At 39.1% G+C, this 19,994-nt stretch overlaps 1 protein-coding gene across 3 annotated transcripts in view; it reads left to right on the top strand.

Moving 5' to 3' along the window:
* ZZEF1 (zinc finger ZZ-type and EF-hand domain containing 1) overlaps positions 1-19,994 on the top strand; it is a 59,571-nt gene that overhangs the window by 13,103 nt on the left and 26,474 nt on the right. For 2 of the 3 annotated variants that reach the window (XM_077188870.1, XM_077188869.1), the window contains exons 10-30: positions 1,012-1,103; positions 2,105-2,253; positions 2,794-2,905; positions 4,411-4,626; positions 5,158-5,258; positions 5,592-5,761; positions 6,521-6,654; positions 6,954-7,024; positions 7,474-7,588; positions 8,199-8,358; positions 9,306-9,427; positions 9,511-9,705; positions 10,263-10,429; positions 10,991-11,072; positions 11,662-11,863; positions 13,749-13,897; positions 14,674-14,914; positions 16,422-16,501; positions 17,408-17,501; positions 18,061-18,577; positions 19,205-19,369. In XM_077188870.1, the coding sequence (XP_077044985.1) occupies positions 1,012-1,103; positions 2,105-2,253; positions 2,794-2,905; positions 4,411-4,626; positions 5,158-5,258; positions 5,592-5,761; positions 6,521-6,654; positions 6,954-7,024; positions 7,474-7,588; positions 8,199-8,358; positions 9,306-9,427; positions 9,511-9,705; positions 10,263-10,429; positions 10,991-11,072; positions 11,662-11,863; positions 13,749-13,897; positions 14,674-14,914; positions 16,422-16,501; positions 17,408-17,501; positions 18,061-18,577; positions 19,205-19,369 (3,334 nt within the window). The remainder of the gene's footprint in view (positions 1-1,011; positions 1,104-2,104; positions 2,254-2,793; positions 2,906-4,410; positions 4,627-5,157; positions 5,259-5,591; positions 5,762-6,520; positions 6,655-6,953; positions 7,025-7,473; positions 7,589-8,198; positions 8,359-9,305; positions 9,428-9,510; positions 9,706-10,262; positions 10,430-10,990; positions 11,073-11,661; positions 11,864-13,748; positions 13,898-14,673; positions 14,915-16,421; positions 16,502-17,407; positions 17,502-18,060; positions 18,578-19,204; positions 19,370-19,994) is intronic. The other variant, XM_054646734.2, reaches the window with a different exon arrangement.

The raw sequence follows: 19,994 nt of genomic DNA, 5'->3' as shown, positions 1-19,994 counted from the left end.
ATAAAAGCATTTAAGTTAGATGATTTCACCAAACATAATGATTGTTGACAATGCTGTGGTGGTGTTCTATATTTACTTCTATATATTTGATTCTTTAGAGTTCTATGCTATGGAAGATTTGTAATTTAAAAAAAAGTAAGCTAACAAACAAAAACCCAAACTAAAACAGTATATAAATTCGATTTTGCAGCACTGTGGATTTGTCATAAACCAGTTTATTGTCAAAACAAGCCAACCAAACAAAAAGATTGGATTTTGGAGAGAGTTATTAATATTCTATGTGGAAGTCAGCAGTGAGCTGCCACAGGGAATATTCTCCTGGAGCAAACTTTGTGGGTTGAAGTCATGAATAGCTGTTAGTTTCCCAAATATTGATGGGGACAGTTTGTAGAAATCATTGAAATTCTCACTGCATGTACCTATTAATTCTCTTAAAGCCTCTCTTTGTTAATGCAGTGCTTTTATATACTGGATACAACCTAAACAAAGAGATTTGTGTTTCTTGACCTCCTTTTTAAGTGAAATGCCACCTAATCTTTTTTTTTTAATAGTTTATTGTCTTGTGCAGTGCTACTGGCAAATGAAAGCCATTGTGACAGAAAATCAGGCACTTTCTAAATGCTTATTTTACACCTCTGTTAGCTCATGTGCATTATTTGAGTTTATTATTTAGTTATTTTGTGGCTTGTCTGCTGTTGTTTTGTGTGTCACAGTTTGGGGGACTATTCACTGAGTTCAGTGAATAGAACCACAAGCCAAAGTAACGTTTGAGAATTACTAATAAACTTTAATAAGAAAATATTCTTGAAACTGCTGCAGATATTGCAGTACCCAGAGAGATACTGGAGGGTGCTGTGTAAAATACAATATTTTAAGTAGTCCCTTTTATTTGGAAATATTTGTTAATGAGCATTTCACTGGAAAAGCTTTGTGGTTTTGTTTCCCCCCTTCAGCCCACTGTCCCAGTATTTTCTTTCATTCAGACTCCTTCTGTTCCCACTGCTGCTTTAGGTTTTCTCACTGAAACTGGCAAAACCAGAGCAAGTATCATTCTTTCTACTGGAACTGAATCTTCATTTCAAGTGACACAAATTAGAATAAAGGTATGTAGTTGCTGGGAGCTTTTGAAGTAGAAGATTTACTTTTTTCCCCTAGTGGTGGAATTGAATTTGGATATTTTTTATATGAACTGAAATTTAAATTCATTATGAAATACTGTTATTTTAGAGTTTTTCTTCAGTGTAAGTCAGGGAACTTCAGGAAAAGGAGGTCTTAAATTGTTCCAGGGAGCCACAAGCATGTAGTAAAGACATTTATTTTATATGGATTTTATCTATATCTTGCAATATCTATTTCAAGCCAGAGACTCATTAGTTTGTGGTTTCTCACTGAAGTGTGTGGATTTATATGCAAGGTCCTTTATCTTACGTTTAAAATAACTTTTTGGCTCTGTGAATAGCAGGTGTCAAGATACAAAGCATGTGAGTTCAGATTAAATGGAGGTATTTCAAATTCTGTGTAGAGACACCAGTGTCATTTGCATTTGGTGTGACTGTGGTTTCAAAGGAAGGTCTTGTGATTAAATCTCATGGCCAAGACTTCTGTGAGGTTTCTGCAGCTGAACTGGCTTATTTACTTAAGGCAAAGCTATAGTATTATTTAATTCCTGGAGCAGCAATGCATATTTCTATGTCAGAGAACACAGAAACATGAATGGGCTTCTGGCAAGTAAATTTTACCTGGGGTTGGAGAGGCAGCTGAGTTGTTTTGCAGTGTAGTGATAGTAATAGGGAAACATGATTTTAGTTTTGTTGGGTTTTTTTAAATGTAAAAGGAAAACAAAATGGGAATTAATATGCAGGACTGTAATATATCTAATTAATATGTGGAATTCTGGTTAATGTAAGGGTGCTGGCAGGGTGATAAATACAGTATGCAATAACCATGTGCATGATCTCAATTCAGTGGGTTACAGGAGCTTTCATAACATTTCTCTAAACGTGTTTCATGTTCCTGTGCAGTTCCAGAGAGCAGGATTGTCAGGATCTGGTTGCTTTCCATAATTCTTTATTTTCCTTGCTGCCCTCGTGGCTCTGCCCTCCAGGTGCGGCGCGGCGCCATCGGGGCTCAGTGTGGGCTGGTGTTTGCCTACAACGGGGCCTCAGAAAAGTTCCATGCTGAGGAGCACTTCAGAAGGTTTGAGAGCTATGACAAATGGAAGCTGAGGGAATTCAAACAGTTTTTAAAAACCAGGTATCAATGGATTTTTGCAATGCATGCATGGAAAATTAATGTTATATTTGATCATTTTGCAATGTCACTCCGACTGCTGAGAGTTGTTCCAGGTGACTTAAAAATGGAGCATCATTTAATTGTTGTTTGATTTTAATGAGCCTCCATTTGATGTGTTGAATGAAATATGCATATAGCTGTTATTTTCAGCCACTTGATTTAAAGGCCTGTTATAAAAGGGATATAGCAAAATTGGGGGGATATAGCAAAATCTGCACTTGGGATGCAGATCAGTGATAGCAGAAAATTTTTAATTAAGCTTTATTAAATCAATTTTCAGAACTGTTGCTTAGGAGTAAGGGGAGGTTAAGGGGCTCTGACAAAAAAAGCTTTCTTGATTTTTTATTTTTTTTTACCTTGCATGTGATAGAGTTTTGGGTTTGTGAAACTTTCTGTTGTCTTTCATCTTTATAGCCATAAGTGTTTTGTTACAGTATCAACAGCTTTGCAATGTTTCTAAACTTTTTCTTTACAAAATGTGTTACATTCTTTTATACACAGAAGCAGTTGTTCTTGTGATGATTTGGGAGATGATGATCCTATTGGCTGGTTTGAAGTAGAAGAAGAATGGGATGAAGTTGATGTCAAAATGCAGCAATGCAGAGTTTCCCAAGTAAGAACCCACAAAGACCCCTTGGCCCAGTCACAATGAACAGGGGCTCTTTTCTGTGTCAACTGAAATAAACCTAATTCTGTTTTGTGAGGGAGAACTCTGCTGTACAGAGAAAAAAATGAATAGGCTTCTAGTTAAGTGAATAATTGAACTTTTGTCCTCTGAAATAGTTACTTTTTCTCTGCATGCACACACATATATATATGTATAACTGTAGTTAAGCTGGCTTCATGATGAAATTTAATGCAAAGCTATGTGATAATGTGCAGATTACTGGTTTTAATATGATTGATGCTTTATTCTAGTATCTAGACTATTTAACTACTGTGTAGTCATAGCATTTATTCTTTCAGAGCCAGGTTTTTCATTCCTTGTTTCGGTGGGCAAACAATTGCAAATTGTTTCCATCAGTTAGGCTGTTGTCCCTGGAGAATGGAGACTCTTTCATTTTGAGAATGGCAGAAGATGGTTTTGATTTGAAGTGCATTATAGGGAATGTTCCATTTCAGATCATGGTTCTGGAATCAGCTGTTGTAGTTCCCCAGTCCATCTGCACTGTGGGAATTAAGAGAATTGGTGACATTGTTGTGTCAGCTGGGATTTTTTCTGACTGCTGCAGAGTAACCAGTGCATGTGGATGGCAGGACTTGCTGTTCCTTCAGTTTTGTGCTCTGCACCTCACTGAGAACAGACTGATCAAAGTATGATCTAAATATTACATATTGATCCTCTGCTTGCTTTTAAAAGCATCTAATAATTCTTTAACCTGCAAGAATACTGCAGCTGTGGCAGTGAGGAGCAGTGTGTGCAGAATAAATGAGCTGATAATGAATTGAGTAACTTTGCAGGCACCTGTAGTGGTCATAGAACCATCCCTGTGACTTTTTGGAAGCAGGAAGAGATCAAACTTATCCTGAATCTGAGGCTCAGTATTTTAAACCTCTGAAGGTGATAGACAAGGTATAGGATTAAACACGGCCCCTGTGGCAGGGAGAAATGATGAGGAGGACTCCATGGATATCAGAAGGCTGATTAATTACTTTATTATGCTCTATTATTCTATATTATATTACATTACATCTAAACTGAATCTGCACAAGCACTCAGCTCCAGTCAGCTGCCCAGAATCTCGTGACTGTCAGCCCACAGTCCCCACACACACCTGGGTTCCAGGGGGTCAGTGAATCAAAACACTCACACCAGAATCCAGTTATCAATTCCCTTCAGGGAAACAATCTTCCACAGTGCATTCCACTTGTCAACAACACAGGAGCAGTAAATGAGATAAGAATTGTTTTTTCTTTCTCTGAGGTTCAGAGAATGTGGATCCCAGAAATATTCTTGGGAAGTTGCGCCTTGCTTTTCTCTGTGAAGAGAAACATGGCCACAACAAGGGACTAAGGCTTCCCTCTTCAATCCTCACCTATGTGCACTCATGCCTTGTAACAGCCCAATCTGTAGCAGCTTTTAAACCCAAATCTTGTGCTGGTTTTGTACCCCTTTAGTACCTGATGATCAAGTTCCTGTGCACAAGACAAGAGTCAGCAGAACGGCTGGGGGTGCAAGGGCTGAGTGTTCTGGGCCACCTGCGGCCCCTGCGGGACGAGCCCTGCAGGACCATGAGCTGCCTGCAGTGCAGGAGAACTGAGGAGGACACAGTTTGTGGCACAACTCTGCTCCTGAAGACACTTCACTTCATCCAGCAGCTGGCACAGGATCTGGTATTTTTACTTGTTAAGGTTTTTTAAGCTTCTTATTTGGCAGGCTGAAAGGAATAAGGCTGTGCAAACAGCAGTTGTGAATGGGCGAAGAAAAGTTGGGGTACTCTTAACAAAGGTTAAAAAGTATGTTGGGATACTCTTAACAACAGTTAAAAAGCATGTTGTGGAAAAAAAAATTTAGTTATGAACAATTGAATTCTGTGTATGTTTGATGAAGGTTTATTACTTCCAATTAAATTAGATGGAGAGGTAGAAGTTATGAAGTGTTCTGGTGATGGAGAAAAGGGATGGGATCCTAGAAATCCAGAAAGAGGGGAGGATTCTGTGAATAAGAAGGTTTCAGCATGAACTGTCACATTTAGGCACCAGAATGTCCATGAAAAAACTTAAACTGGAATTCATGTTAGCTGCAAATTTATAGGAAAGATGGCTGTGCTTTCCTTTAAGCCCAGTGCTCAGAGATTTATGTTTTATAAGTGTGTTCTGTATAGATTTAACTTTCCAATCCTGCATTTTCTTTGCCTTTTTAAGGTTCAGCAGAAGGAGAGTGGATTAAAATACAAGTCATTTTTAGATTTCACAGGCCTTGATTTGCAGCTGTTCTGGAATTTTTACAATAAACTGCAGCAAAAGTAAGTTTCTTCTTTAGTGTCTGCTGAAGCACTAATCAGTGTGTGTGTATAAATAAAATATGCTTTGTTTAGTACTGCAGTTTGTTCTTCCTAAACTACATCATTTACATAAATAACATTTCCCTACTGCTGCCATATGGACTTCTAACTATGAAGTTATGTAGAAGCTTGAGCTGTAGATCAGTTGAGCTGGTAGCTCCACTTCCTTTGGCCATGTCTCTCCACTCACTGGTTTTAATCTGCCTGAAATGGTGACTTTGATAGCAATATTTATTTGATGAAAAGAGTTGCTTTTCTAGTTTTTTCTTCTATTTGTTATGTATCTGCTTACAGCCCAAGGGAAGAATGTATCTTTGCTCAAACGCTGCTGTTGCAGCTTCTCCAGCGCTGCTTTTCTGTACTTACTGGAGATAATAAAACTGCTAAACCTCAAGAAACTCCTCAGAGCAAAGCAGCTGGTCACACAGAAGCTGCAGAAGAGCTTTATAGACATTTGTGTGAAGGTAATTTTTATTCAAAATATATTGACTGTTTTGTCTATTAAATTTTGGGAGAAGATACTCATTCCTAGAGGCCAAATCAGCTCCTGTTCCTTTGTTTCTCCTTCATGTCAGTGTGTGCTAATTAGTCTATCAATAGAAACTTTCCCTGGCCCAAAGAAATGGTTTTGTAGACTTTCTGACAACACAGTCTGGAAACAGCTGCAATAGAAAACTCCTTTTGAATGTGTCACCTGCTTGTAGCAGCAGGGATTGTGACCCTTTGACTATAGCATTACTGGGGTTTATTTATTTCTGATACTGCATATCAGTATGAATGAGCTCATGAGTAGAATGTGAGGTTTACAGGGACACAGGGAAGATTCTGGAGCCAGTGAAGAGAATGGGAAATACACATTAGGTTTCATTGGAAGTAGGGTGGCATGCTCTATTCAAGTGTAATTTGAAGAATCTCCTGCAGAAGTGAGCTAAAGGGAAAACACTTTATATAGAATCTGTCACATCTTGAAAATTGTATTAGCTTTGATGGGTGTCAAGTTATAATCTTCCTAGAATTCATTTACTTGGTGAATAGATATATTCTTTCTTAATATAAATCTTTCTTGCTGTAAGTTAAAAAGTTTCCCCTCCTTTTCTGTGTGTATAATGGGATTGCAAGGGCTTGGAGTTGTGTGGACTAACATTTAATTCAGTTATGCCTCTAACATATTAGATGGGGTATTAATTAGAACTTGTAATTTTGTTTCCTTTTTGTATGAGCAGTAGTGGATATGGGGGACAGTAACTTCATGCCAATGAAAATGCTGAAAGAGGAAGTTAAGAACACCTTACTCAGTGGAGCAGCAGTTTTTTTCCCAGATAGACAGACCAGGCGACACCAGCTCTTCACCATGATGGTAAACATTGAATGAGAAATTGTTTGTTTGGTGCCTGCTTTCTTTATGCAGAAAAGAGGACAAATCTGACTTGTTATTCTCAAATAATACATACTTTGTCCCATTCAAGTAAAAGCCTTATTTTTTTTCTTTGCCTCTTTTTACCCTGCCCCTTTTCTCTCTGCAGCTTATCCAAAGAAAGAGGAGCTAACCCTGCCTTTCTTACCAAAAATGAATAATAGAACACAGAAATTAAAATTCTTTGTCACAGAGGAGGAAAACAGAATGTATCATAAAAATAAATCTTTTTCCTTTTCTAGAAAAACATCACAGAGCAAGAACATAAGCAATCTGTACATCTTGCCTTCAGATCCTTGTGTACCCACTTCAGGTGAGGGGTTCTGAAACTGAAAATACTTTTGTGATACCCCACATTTGTTAATAAGCTTGTATTTAATCCTTTTTAGAAACATTACTTCCCTGAACAATAATTCTCTGAAGTAATCAGCTAATGTTGTTTAGAAAGGACATGCTACTAATCAATATTTTTATTAACTGATTAGCTCTGTAAAACACTGGCCAAGGTTGGTGCTGAAATCACAGTATATTGTTCTTAGGCTTCTCCTAGGCTGTATTCCAATTTTTTAAGTAATTGTTTGTCAGTGCTGATGGTTGGTATTGATTTAATTAGTCTAGAGTCATCAGAACACAAACTTTTGATTTTCATTGTAATTACACAGTAAGATCTCTACAGATCTGACACAAAAACTACTAAATTTCTGGTTTGGAACTGTTTGGAACTCCTTGTTGTTGGTTGGTAAGAATATCTTTGATTTGTAGTGATCAAGATCCAGGTGGACTCCTATTATTACCAGAGAAAGGAGTTTCTGCAAATTTTGACATAAGTGAAGTATTGTCAGTCATGGACACCCTTCTGCTTGTGGCAGCAAGAGAGGTGAGTGGCTTTGCTCCTGCTTCTGTCCATGAGTTTTGTAGGCATCAAACACAAGCTGCTTCCATGGGTACTGAGGAACAGCTTCCCTGTCCTGGATACTCCTGTTCATGGCTGTGCAAGTCTCTAGGATTAGCTTTTCCAATCATTTGAGTGTTTTCCTTTAAGCATTAACATTTCATATTAGTAGAGTAGGAAATGAATAGTGTTTTTCCAGCATGAGCTATGTAAGATGTGGTGTTTTTCCATAGCATTGAAAAGACTCTATGGAGAGACACTGGGATACAGAAGGAATCATTCCATTTTGAGAGGCTGGGATTGGGCATGTCACTAAGGGAGGTGGAAATGGAGGAGGGTTATTTACATATGCAGAAAAACTGTGCTGAGAACATCAAGTGACTCATATGTAGCTGTTCCTATTTAAAGTTGTGATATATCAAAACAAAGCCCATCACTTGCTACAGGGTGTTACATGCTGCTTGTCATTTGCATTTCATCTTTTTTTGGGCTGAGTGGGATGATTGTGTCCATCCCAGTTTACTTGGTGCATACTGTGTGTCATGCTGCAGCACAGGAGGCTCCAGTACATTCATTATTGTTCCTTATTTTTCAGTGTGAAATGATGATGCTGGATGTTGCACAGCAAGAGAGTGGCACAGTCTTGTCTTCCTTATTCTGGTCTGTCCAGGGTAGCCTCCTTTCCTGGTGCTATCTGCAGCTTAAAGGCACTGATAATTCAGCCAAGGATCTTGCAGTAGAAATACTTAAAAATTGTAAGTGCTGGGATTGAATACAGAATTAAATATGGGGCAATACTTTAAAATGTGATTTTGCAAATTGCAGTATAATTAGGGATCACTAAAGGTTGCCTGAGGCATATTCAGAACTGTCATAGCATTTTTAATCTCTCTAGGAAATAATTAGTAGGCATATTAAGCAATATGGAGTTTTAGCTGTACTGATAATCTTACATTGGGAGAATCTTCAGAAAGATTTCAGTAAGTTTTGGGGGCCAAATACTGAAAAAAACCCCAAACAACAAATAGTTACAGGCTTTCATTTGAACATTTTAGTTTCATACCATCACACATTTTGGTAAACTCCTGGCTGGTGATATGTGCTTTCTTGGATGTTTGTATTAGCAAGAAGTTGGTTAAGAAGCTGGGTTCATCTAAGGGGTTTTGTTGTTTTGTTTTTTGGGTTTTTTTGTGGGGGGATTGTTAGATATTTATAATGCAGCAGCTCAGTGTTGAGTTAATTGGGCCAAATACTTAACAAATGTGTAATTTTATGTAAAATTACATCATAATTATGTTATTTGTATATAAATAAATTTGCTGTGTACCTGTATTACATTTAAAAATGGAGTTAGGCTGTAGTTAAAAATTCCTACCCTCACTTGTTAGTTCAGCTGCATTTCTTAGCAGTGTATGGAGACTACTGGGTACATGGAGCTTGTTGAAACAATCTTGGAGTGTTTGATGAAATTACTCATCACCCATTTTTTCAGTGATATTGTTGATAAGCATGACTTGTTTCCACAGTAGAAATATCACAGAAAACTTCTCTGAAGTGTTGGGTGTTGCAGCCCTGGGGCAGCAGATCCTTTCCTGCTGTGTTTGTCCTTGTGCACATCACCATGCACCTAATGTTTGATAAAGTGAATTGTGGGAGCAAATCCTTAAGGTAGCTACTAAGCATTTTTTTTTTTTCTCTTTAGATGTGGGCCAGTTCCTGTCAAATATCAGAACAATTTTGCAGTCACTCTTATCTCAATATAGTGGCAAAACAATAGTAGAAAAAATAAGTAGCTCTGTCTTTGCAATGGCAACTCGTCAGCTGGTGAGTGACCTGGGGGATTTTATCCTGTCCCTGGAGGCATGGCTGTGGGTCTGGCATTTCCTGACACCTGTGTTTGCTCCTAGGTCATCTTCTTGTTGGAGTTTTGCACTTTAGACATTCCCTACTGTACTCTGCTACAGGGATTCAGCACTTTGATAGAACCACTGAAAAGCCTTTGTAGTGAACCTCATAAGGTAACTAAGGACACAGGCACTATCAAACATTCTGAAACAAAAGCAGAATTGCAAGAAAGACAGAAAACTCAGGTGATTCCATTGGTGAGCATTGGAAAAGAGCAAGAAAGCTTCTAAAAGTGTAGGATGTGTAATGAAATGTTGAGTGGAGAATGAGAAACGTATCTACTGATCTGGCAGAGTGGTCAGAAAGTGCAACTGGAATGAGCAGCCTGGAAGGTAGATAGGAAGGAGGGGATTCTGTGGGTGAAGAGGAAAATAAATTAAAAATAGTATATACTTAACATTTTTAGCTTCACTGCTTGTGATGATGCAAATAAAATCTGTGAGTCTGTAGCACAGATGTTTAAATCTGCATTAGTCATCCAGTGTCTCTTTGTCATGACTGGAGACTTGGAGTCACTTGTGGGTGAGACAGTCTCCTCCAGTGGACTGGGTGGGTTTTGCTTTAGAAGTGCTTCCTTATTATGATTACCAAGAGGCTGGATGTCTTCAGAGCTAATTTCTGTGTAAATCAATGCTGTAGCCTTTTAAATGCCATTTGTATGCACATCTGGCAACTTAAAAGTATAGATACAAAAATCTAGTGTGGTAATTTTTTTTCTTACATTTTTATCTAAGAATGCATTTTTGTTTTACAGACAGACATGGAAAGCTGGCAGCAGGAGCAGCCTGTAGTATTGAGAACCTGGACAATGGAATCACCTCATAACTATGAAAATAATTGCCATGATGTCTCAGTCTTCCTGTGTCATGGGGCAACTTACTTTGAGGTGGAATTTGATGAAAAATGTGAAACTGAAAGGAGGTAATTTAATCTTGTGCTGTGTTAAATTCCAGTGTCTGTTTGTAGAGGGGGCAATCCATGTTTCAATGTGCACTCCACACGTGCCATTTCAATTTCTTCATCTTCCAGAACAGTGCACAATGTGTATTTTTGAATGACCTTGTGCTGAAAGCTACCTCTCCTGGCAAATTTACAGACATGCTGTTCATATGAATTTTGCTTCCTTTGGCCTTGATCTGTTTGATAATAATGCTGTGTCCACCACAGTTTGTACTTGTGGTATTTATTTTGCCCTCTTTCTCTTGGTAAGACATCAGGCTACAGCTCAGTTAAAGCATTTGCCAGATGTTAGATTTGGCATCCATCATCAATTCCAATGCACTGTAGGATGGCAGATCTGTGTTTGCTGGGACTTCTGCATTGAAACATGAAATAAATTCCTTAGCAGTCACATGAAGGTGTAGTTCAGAAAGAAGTGACAGGGTGCACTTAGATACAGCACTTGTGAAAATCCAGAAGCAAAACCATTCTCCCCCAAAACTTAAAAATAAATTTGGAAGTAATGAATTGCAATTTTCACAGGTATGATTACCTGGAGTTTACTGATGCCAGAGGGGCAAAAACTCGTTACGATACAAAGGTTGGCACTGAGAAATGGCCTAAGGTGAGCACCTTTAAAATTATGAACCAAATTATTTAGCCAGTCTTAGGAAGTCCTTATGATTCCTGTGGAAAGCTATTATGTAAGAGGATGTGTGCTTTTGTGCATGGGTGTGTTCATTAGGTTTCTTAGGTGGGGGGCAGGAGATGGGGAAGAAAGTCTGAAATGCTGCAAATAAAAGGAGTGAATAAGTAATCCCTCTTTGCTCCTGTTATCTAAAGAACAATCAGTTAAAGTGAAAAGGAGTAATAATGTTTAACTGTCAATAATACATGGGTAAAACTTGCTCTGCCCTTGCAAGTTTTTAAATCATAGCACAAGTGTGGTCCTTCCTGAGGCTGTGCTCTGTCCTCAAATGGGATGCTGCTCTTCTGTTTTTGTGACTTTTAATATAAAATTGCTCATTAAGCTCTTGAGTAGAAATTTTACCTGCTTAGCACTGTGGGTTTCTCATTGAGATGGTGGGGGAAATTAGATCTTTTATGGCCAGAACATAATACTGAAACCCCAGAGTTGCTGAAGGGAATTCATTACCCTGAAACGTTTTCCTGTCATGTACATTTGGCAAAATGACTGTTTTGTTGCTCTGTAGAAAGTGACCTTTAAGGCTGGCCCACGGCTGCAGTTTCTCTTTCACTCTGACAGCAGCAATAATGAGTGGGGCTACAAGTTTTCCGTCACTGCTTACGGCCTCCCAGACGTTGCCGTGTCTTGGGGCTTGGATTTACAGCTGCTTGTCTCCAGGCTGATGGGGCGCTTGGCTTCCCGGAGCATGGCCCTCAAATCCCTGCGAGGTGAGTGCCTCCCACTGCTCCATCCCTACACAGAGGAGCTACAAGGGTTTGGTGTTGAGAATCCCATGTGAAAATGGAGTTCCTTGTGTATTTGCTGCATGTGAATGTGGAGGACTTGGAACGTTCCGAGCCCATGGAGGACTTGGAGCGTTCCGAGCCCATGGAGGACTTGGAGCGTTCCAAGGCAAAGAGGGCTTGGAGTGTTCCAAGGCAAAGAGGACTTGGTGCGTTCCAAGCCCATGGAGGACTTGGAGTGTTCCAAGGCAAAGAGGACTTGGAGCGTTCCAAGCCCATGGAGGACTTGGTGCGTTCCAAGCCCATGGAGGACTTGGTGTGTTCCAAGCCCTTGGAGGACTTGGAGCGTTCCGAGCCCATGGAGGACTTGGTGCGTTCCAAGCCCATGGAGGACTTGGAGCGTTCCAAGCCCATGGAGGACTTGGTGTGTTCCAAGCCCATGGAGGACTTGGTGTGTTCCAAGCCCATGGAGGACTTGGTGCGTTCCAAGGCAAAGAGGGCTTGGAGTGTTCCAAGGCAAAGAGGGCTTGGAGCGTTCCAAGCCCATGGAGGACTTGGAGCATTCCAAGGCAAAGAGGGCTTGGTGTGTTCCAAGGCAAAGAGGGCTTGGAGCGTTCCAAGCCCATGGAGGACTTGGAGCATTCCAAGGCAAAGAGGGCTTGGTGTGTTCCAAGCCCTTGGAGGGCTTGGTGTGTTCCAAGCCCTTGGAGGACTTGGTGTGTTCCAAGCCCATGGAGGACTTGCAGTGTTGCAAGTTCATGGAAAACGTGCTGTGTTGCAAGCCCATGGAGGACTTGGTGTGTTCCAAGTTTCCAAGCCCATGGAGGGCTTGCAGTGTTGCAAGCCCATGGAGGACTTGGTTTTTTCCAAGCCCATGGAAGACTTGGTATCTTGGAAGCCCATGGCAGACTTGGCGTGTTCCAAGCCTGTGGCAGACTTGGCTTTTTCCAAGCCTGTGGAAGACTTGCAGTGTTGCAAGCCCATGGAAGACTTGGACACATGGAAGCAATCCTCCTAAGCTAAATTACGTTTATGAAGTAGTATGTTCTTTTTTTTTCCATTTAAAATTGTTCCCTGGTGCTGTCATCCACCCCACATTGGGAGTGTGAATATGGAGCCAACAAACTGGAAAATTAACAGAGCTTAGGATACAAAGGATTCTGACTTTCACATGAGCATTTGGTATTGAATGAAATTTGAAGTCAAAAATTAAGTTTGGTTGATTACAGTAGTTAAGTACACTTAGGATTTTGGCCTTGAAGATAGGTAAATTTTTTTTTTAAATCTTCATTGTTCAATTTAAAAGCAAGAACACTTCTCTCTAGCTCTCTAAATCTGAATCCATCCATCACTTAGTGGAAATTAAATAGGGCTAAAACGTTCTTGCTCCAATCAGGTGATCCATATTTACCTTGGAATATTTGACAGCTATTTACCTGTGAATTCAGGGAACTAGTTGAAGTGTTTTAGAATATTTTCTTCCTTTTTTAATATAAGCATGCTTGTATATAACAAATTAGGTGTTTAGTAGGAGAGATAGCTTTTAAACTCTTTTAAATCAGAAAATTGCTTTAGTTATAATACAGTGAAAATGTTTGATTTAAAGTCCTTCCATATTGTAACATTGTCACTATAAGATAAGATATTGATGCTGCCATTAATGAAAGGGTACATCAGTTTTCTGTACCATGTTAGAAAAATAGAGAACATTGTTGAATTACTTGGTCAGTCTATTTGCATTAACTTTTTGTTGCGAGTTTGTTGTCAGTTGTTTTCCCTACTGGATGTTTAATGTTTATTATTTTCAATAATCTGTAAAAATGAAGCAAGTTATTTCGTAACTGAATGGTCTGTTCTGAATTTCTTGCAGAATTAGGTAGTGAAGCAGACTTGCCTCCTTTGAAAGTAACCTCAGTTCTTAATTCTCCTCTGTGGAAACCTGTCTTCAGGCATCAGCTGTGTCCTGAGGCACTCCCGGGAGCCAGGCAAAACAGTGCCAAGCACCAAGACAAAAACGAGGTACCCACTCACCCCCTGCTTGTGTTCCCTTGGCATGAAATCCCTGTGCATCACACAGGGATTGGCTTTATGGAGCTGGAATGTCCTTAAACACACACTTCTGTGCTAAACTTGGGTCATTTGTGCTGTTGGATTCAAATACCAAGGGGGAAAGAAACTGTTGTTCTGTGCCCTTTCTTAATTTCCATTTTCATGGAATTATAAAACGGTTTGGAGAGTGTGGTATTTTCAGGGACCCCCATGGCAGGAAGAAAATGATTAATCTGACTCCATGTTCTTAGAAGGCTAATTTATTATTTTATGATATTATATTATATTATGTAAAAGAATGCTATACTAAAGAATAGAGAAAGGATACTTAGAGAAGGCTTAACAAGGTAATAATGAAACTTGTGACTCCTCGCAGAGTCCCAACACAGCTGGATGGTGATTGGTCATTAAGTTAAAACAATTCACATGTTGGATAAACAATGTCCAAACCACATTCCAAAGCAGCAAAACACAGGAGAAGCAAATGAGATAAGAATTGTTTTCCTTTTCTCTGAGGTTTCTCAGCTTCCCAGGAGAAGAAATCCTGGCGAAGGGATTTTTCCAGAAAATATGACAGCGACAGGAGAGACTTTTGAAGATCCTCTCATTCACTCTCCCCCTTGTGCAGGGATGTGTTTTACTGTTCAGTTTGCTCAGGTGCAGTGGAAAAACTGCAGGTTGAATTAGGATTGCACTGTTTTCTCTCAGGTACTACTGCAGCTGATGTGTTGCACCTCTCTCTGCAGGCCCGGAGCTCTCCCCACGACGTCTGCCGTAACTTTCTTATCGACTTTGCAAAATCAGATCCTGCCCAGGACTTCAGTGGGCAAAAATCTGAACTTTTCAAAGGACTTATACAGGCATGTAAAAAACAGACCCCAAAGACAGATATAGTTGCTGGTCCTACTGTTGATCAAGCTGTGAACTCAACATTTGCTGCTTTGGTGTATCTCACTCCAGATTTATTTGAGAAGCTTCAAAAATATGGTAACTCTAATATTATTAGATTATCTTAATAATGAAGACTTACAGTTTGTAAAAGGCTCTCTTACAGCTGAGTTTATAACATTGAAAAAGCAGTTCAGTGGGGCAATTTAAAGATGTTCTGTAGAAAGGTATCATTTTGGCAGACTAGGTAAGCTTTCTCTCTAGAGTGTTTATTTTTTATCAACATATATTTTTGTCTTCAGGGCACTGGCAAAATAATAATCATCAGAAGCTCTTCTTCTGTAAAGCTATACCTAAAGAGGATAGTGATGTCCTCTGGGGTTATAATTCAGAAGAGTGTGGCTCCAGTTATTAGAGGTTCTTGGATCATTTTCTACATTGTACCTTTTCTAAAAAGCCAGCAGCAACCTCTGTTATTAACTGTTGGGGTTGGAGGAGGTGTGAATTATCTCTCAAAATACCATTCTGTTGAAATCAACCCTGTCATCCTCAGAATTTTTTTTTCCAATAGAAGATAATGCTTTGCTTTTAACTTACTGGCCATTGTGTTACCATTTATGTATTTTTCAGTAGGTAAAACGAGCAACTTTTTGACTTACAGCATCCTTCCATTAAATTTATTGATATGTTTGAAGTATTGGATAATAAGATGTTACTTGGTTTTGAAGGATTTCATTTTAGGTTTTCTCTTTTTGTCATAATTTTGACACCAAACATTTTACATTTTCATAGAATGATTGAGCTATTTTTTGAGCTGTGAAGTTATGAGTAAAAATGACTGACACAAAGACTGACTTGATGACTAATGTGGTTACTGCCTTTAGTCATTTTGTCTATGTCTGACAATTGAGCTCATTTTCTGAGTGACATTGAAAACTGGACAAATATTAATGAGTGTTTGAGAAATCCATCCCACTGTTCTGTCAGTATCTTCATCTGGGGCAGACTAATTTCAGGATCCATGTTCAGCTGTGCTGTGGGAAATTTGGAGAAAGGATGCTGAAAAGAATACAGGAGAAAAATTAGAAAGGGAAAATGAACCAGAGACTGAATAAGAATTCAGTCTTTTTCTCCATAGTCCTTTTCAGGGAAGTTTGAATAGAAACTGACTTGTCAGGTTTCTAGTTTTTGCAAATTGCTCTTGAAAGTCCATTCCAGAAATTCATAGTGTAAAACAGTAGAGAAAACAAATACTTCTATAGAGCTTTAAGTGACTGCTAAGCATTTGTTGATTTTTCTGATAAGTTTGCATCACTGTTATTGCATGCATAGGGAACGATTTTATTTTCCATGGCTTCAGGCAGCAATTTTGGGAAGAAATGAGAAAGATACTCGTAAATTAACTTTGTAAATAAATCAGTCAAGGTGCAGTTTGTGTATTTAGGACATATGAATGTTGGCAGGTTTATTCTCTATTTTTCTTACAGGTATAATTCCAAGTATTGACTAAGAGATGAAGGGAAGGCTGTAGCATAATTTTAGTTAAGCAGTTGTATAAAAATGGAGCTGTAAATAAACAGGACTCTCTTCTTTCTCTCATTTCCAGTCAACAGTGGAGGCAAGGTGCCTTTGAGTGATGAGTTTGCACAAGTATATTCCCTGGCTGATTCCATTAGAATATGGATGGTAAGAACACTCAGGAAGATCTCTATTAATGTCATTTACTTTAGTACTTTACAATTCAGTGTTAAGGAGTAGGGTGGAACAGGTTTTCCTTCAGTTATTCTCCATGAACTATTTTCACTTGGAAAGAATGTATGTTAACTTTGAAACTTTGGACTTGAGTGTTTAATTGCATCCTTACACTCCTCTCCTTCCCTCAGCCCCAGATGTGTCATCATGGGTAGCTGGGCTGAATTTGACTGAAAATCAATTAAATTTGTTATCAAATTTAAATTAATTAAATTTGTGTTATATTTTAGCAAGAACTTATGTTGTAAATTAGAAAGATTCTTACATTGCAGTTGGATTTCTTTTGAGGTATATCATAGAACAAGTGTGTCTTAGACACCAATCTATTGTCTTGTGGCTTTCTTCCTCCTCTTTTCTGCCTGAGTTCCTGGCAGGTTGATGTACTAGAGTTACAGTGGGTGCAGATGCATGTTAAGATGAGTAATTGCCTTTGCCCATTGCATGGCAGGTGATGTTTGCATCTGACAGAGCTTGCTAGGGGGGTGACATATTTTTGGAGGACTTTATCTCACAACTAGGTGTCTATATTTTCCTGAGTGCTGAGGGTAAATGAGAAACCTTCTTTTCCTTGGAGGACTGGTGCCCATCAAATCACAAGCCAGGGAATGGTCTCAGCCTACAAAGCTTGAGCAGCTCAGGGTGAGGCTTTTACTGCTCTGACAGTTCAGGTGCTGCTCCTTTAGGCTCCTGGGTGGTTTGCTCTGCAAAGCTGGGAATAGTAACCACAGTCATCTATTCCTGAGATTAAATTCCTTTCAGTCATTACAGTCTTCATCCTGCCTTGCTGTATAGAGGCACAGAGAGAATCATATTTTAACTATGTTAACGTCCTGTCTGCAGTTGGAAATGAAGCAGAAATCACTGATGGGGAGGGGAAATGATGCTGAGGAGAAGCAGAGCACAGAAGCAAGTGAGGTGAACCCAGAAACTCTTGGTGAGTGTTGCCATGTGTGTGTGAGCATTCCAGGTAGCTTATGAAAGCATTATAAACCTGAAGGCATTATTTTTGCTGTGAAAGGTAAGTTAGCAATTTGGGTTAGTTTTTCATACCTTAAGAGATAACCTAGTGTACATTGGATTAATTATCTGGGATTATGTTCTGCTATTCTCTGCAGAAAACAGTAAGAAAGTTCTGCAGGGAGTGACCTTTCACTCAGGTCATCTGGTTCTGAACTTACATTCATCTCTTGTTGTAGATACTTCTTACCACATTTAACTGATGTTAGGACAGCAGCTGATTGTTATTAGAACAAAATGTGTTCTCACTGACTGCTCTGTACTTCATATGGTTCAGTGTGATTATTCAGATTTAGCATTTGGAAATCTGAACTTAAGCAACCCATAGTATCATGATCAGTATAACAGGAAAGACAGTATTTTCTAGCTGTCTCAACTGAGAAGAAATAAGATAAATCACTTTCTTCCTAAGCACAAGACAGCAAATTTGTTGTTCTATTGTTGTGATTTTAACTCTTCCAATTTTTATGCTGCAGCAAAACTCTGTGTGCAGAAGAGCCTTTTGTTACTGAATTTTTTGCCTATAAGAGCAAAGACAAAAGATTGTGCCTCAGAGAGTTTGGAAGCTCAAGACATGGATGATCCCCAGCAGTATGTGAGTGATCAATGCCAAAGACAAGGATCAGCTGTGGACATGGACTTCCAGGCAGCCCCATCGGTGTCATCCAGTGCAGGAATCCACCCTGCTTCAAAAGAGGGGGGTCAGGCTTCACAGTCTGATCTGAAAGTTAAACAAATTCCAGACCTCCACCAAGCAGAAGGTGCATCTGCATTTCATAGCAAGCCTGTGGAGAGTACAGTTTCACAGCAGGAAGATGTGTCATCACCTCCTTCCACTCCCACCCGCAAGTCTCAGCTGGGCCGTGGCAGACTGAGGCTGCTCTCCTTCAGGTCAATGGAAGAGCCAAGGGCTGTGCCTACTGTGAAGGAAAAATATCCTATTTTGAAGAGCATTTTAGACTTTATTAAGGATCAGTCACTTTCACATGAAAGGTAAGCAAATTGAGAATGTTGCAGTTATACAGAAGCTTGTCCTCACACCTCTTCAGGTGGAATGGAGTATTTTAGCAGTAAGATAATATGGCAGAATATTTTGTATACAGTTGTCAGACTTATGTATCAAACTTCAGTATTCACAAGGATGTAGGGACTCAGAGAGTACTATTTAATTTCATTTGCTTCTATCACATAGAACAGAATGTAAAAACCAGTCACTTGGCAATTTATTGTCTTGCTTCCTCAGATGTGTTTGCAGAGGTGTTTTGCTTTTTGTCTACAAAAGCAAAGCCATGGTGTATCACTATTACCAATCCTTGGGACCAAATAGGGACAAGTTGCATCTCTCATTAAATTACCTGGTATTGTGAAAATATAAATCAAAAGAAAGATTTCCAATTCTCAGCTTGTCTGTTCTGGGCTCTAGAACATGGAGTGGTGCAGGAAGAGCTGAATTCTGTTCAAAGCTTCATCACTCACTCCAACTAATACACTGAAATACACCTGGAAATTCAGATACAAAGGAATTGTGTAACTAGCCAAGCACTTCTTGATTTGTTCTTTTATTTGTGTTGTTTTAAATACAGTGTTTTGAAATTTTCACTGATATTTTTTTGCTTTCAGTGTTTTAAAGGTTCTTGCTTTGAGAAAATCCCAAGGGCAGAGTATTTTGGAAGTGCTCAAGACCATCCGCCAGTGCCTGGACTCTCTTGGGCAGCCACACTGCTTTCACCCACCCTGTGTACTTTTTCTCCTGGAACTTCTAGCCTGTCAGAAAGATTTTACAAAGTAAGTAATTATTTAAGCAAATCTCAGCCATGTGATTTACTGTCTCAGTTCTTGTGTTCCTCCAGGCATGCATATTGACAAGAGTAGAAAGTTCTGCTTTTTAATGCATGTGGATAATAAAAATATCACTTGAGGTTAGTTTTCAGGCTAGTAGGCATATCTTGTGTACTTCATTAAAAAATACTCCAAAAATTAATAATTATTTTTAAGTGGGACTTAGTTGCACAGCTGTTCATGCCGTGAACATGTTGAACTTTGATTTCTGTGTTGTGTTTGGTGCTGTCACAACTCTGTCTCTTGGCTTCTCACCTGTCAGGAGCTTTCTGTGGTCATCTTGCAATGCACTGATTTCCTTTAAAATCTTGATTAGATTTTCATAAAGCAACTTTTTAATTTAAAGGAATGTTCTCTTCTTAGTGCTATGAGAATATTCTCTTTGCCTGTTCTGTTTCTTCACTTCTGATTCCTGGTACAGGATTCTTTCATTTTGAAACTTTTTCTTGATTCTTTTTGAAACTTGATTCTTTCAAGTTTGAAACTTCAAGACTGCATTTTTAAATAAAACTTAACATCCTTCCTACTTGTGGAGAGGGGTTAAAAAGGGCCTGTTTGTAAAATTTGCACA

Source organism: Agelaius phoeniceus, chromosome 20, assembly GCF_051311805.1.
Source record: "Agelaius phoeniceus isolate bAgePho1 chromosome 20, bAgePho1.hap1, whole genome shotgun sequence".
Lineage (NCBI taxonomy): Eukaryota > Metazoa > Chordata > Aves > Passeriformes > Icteridae > Agelaius > Agelaius phoeniceus.
The sequence above is the reverse complement of the archived record's forward strand: the minus strand, read 5'-3'. Positions and strand labels throughout refer to the sequence as shown.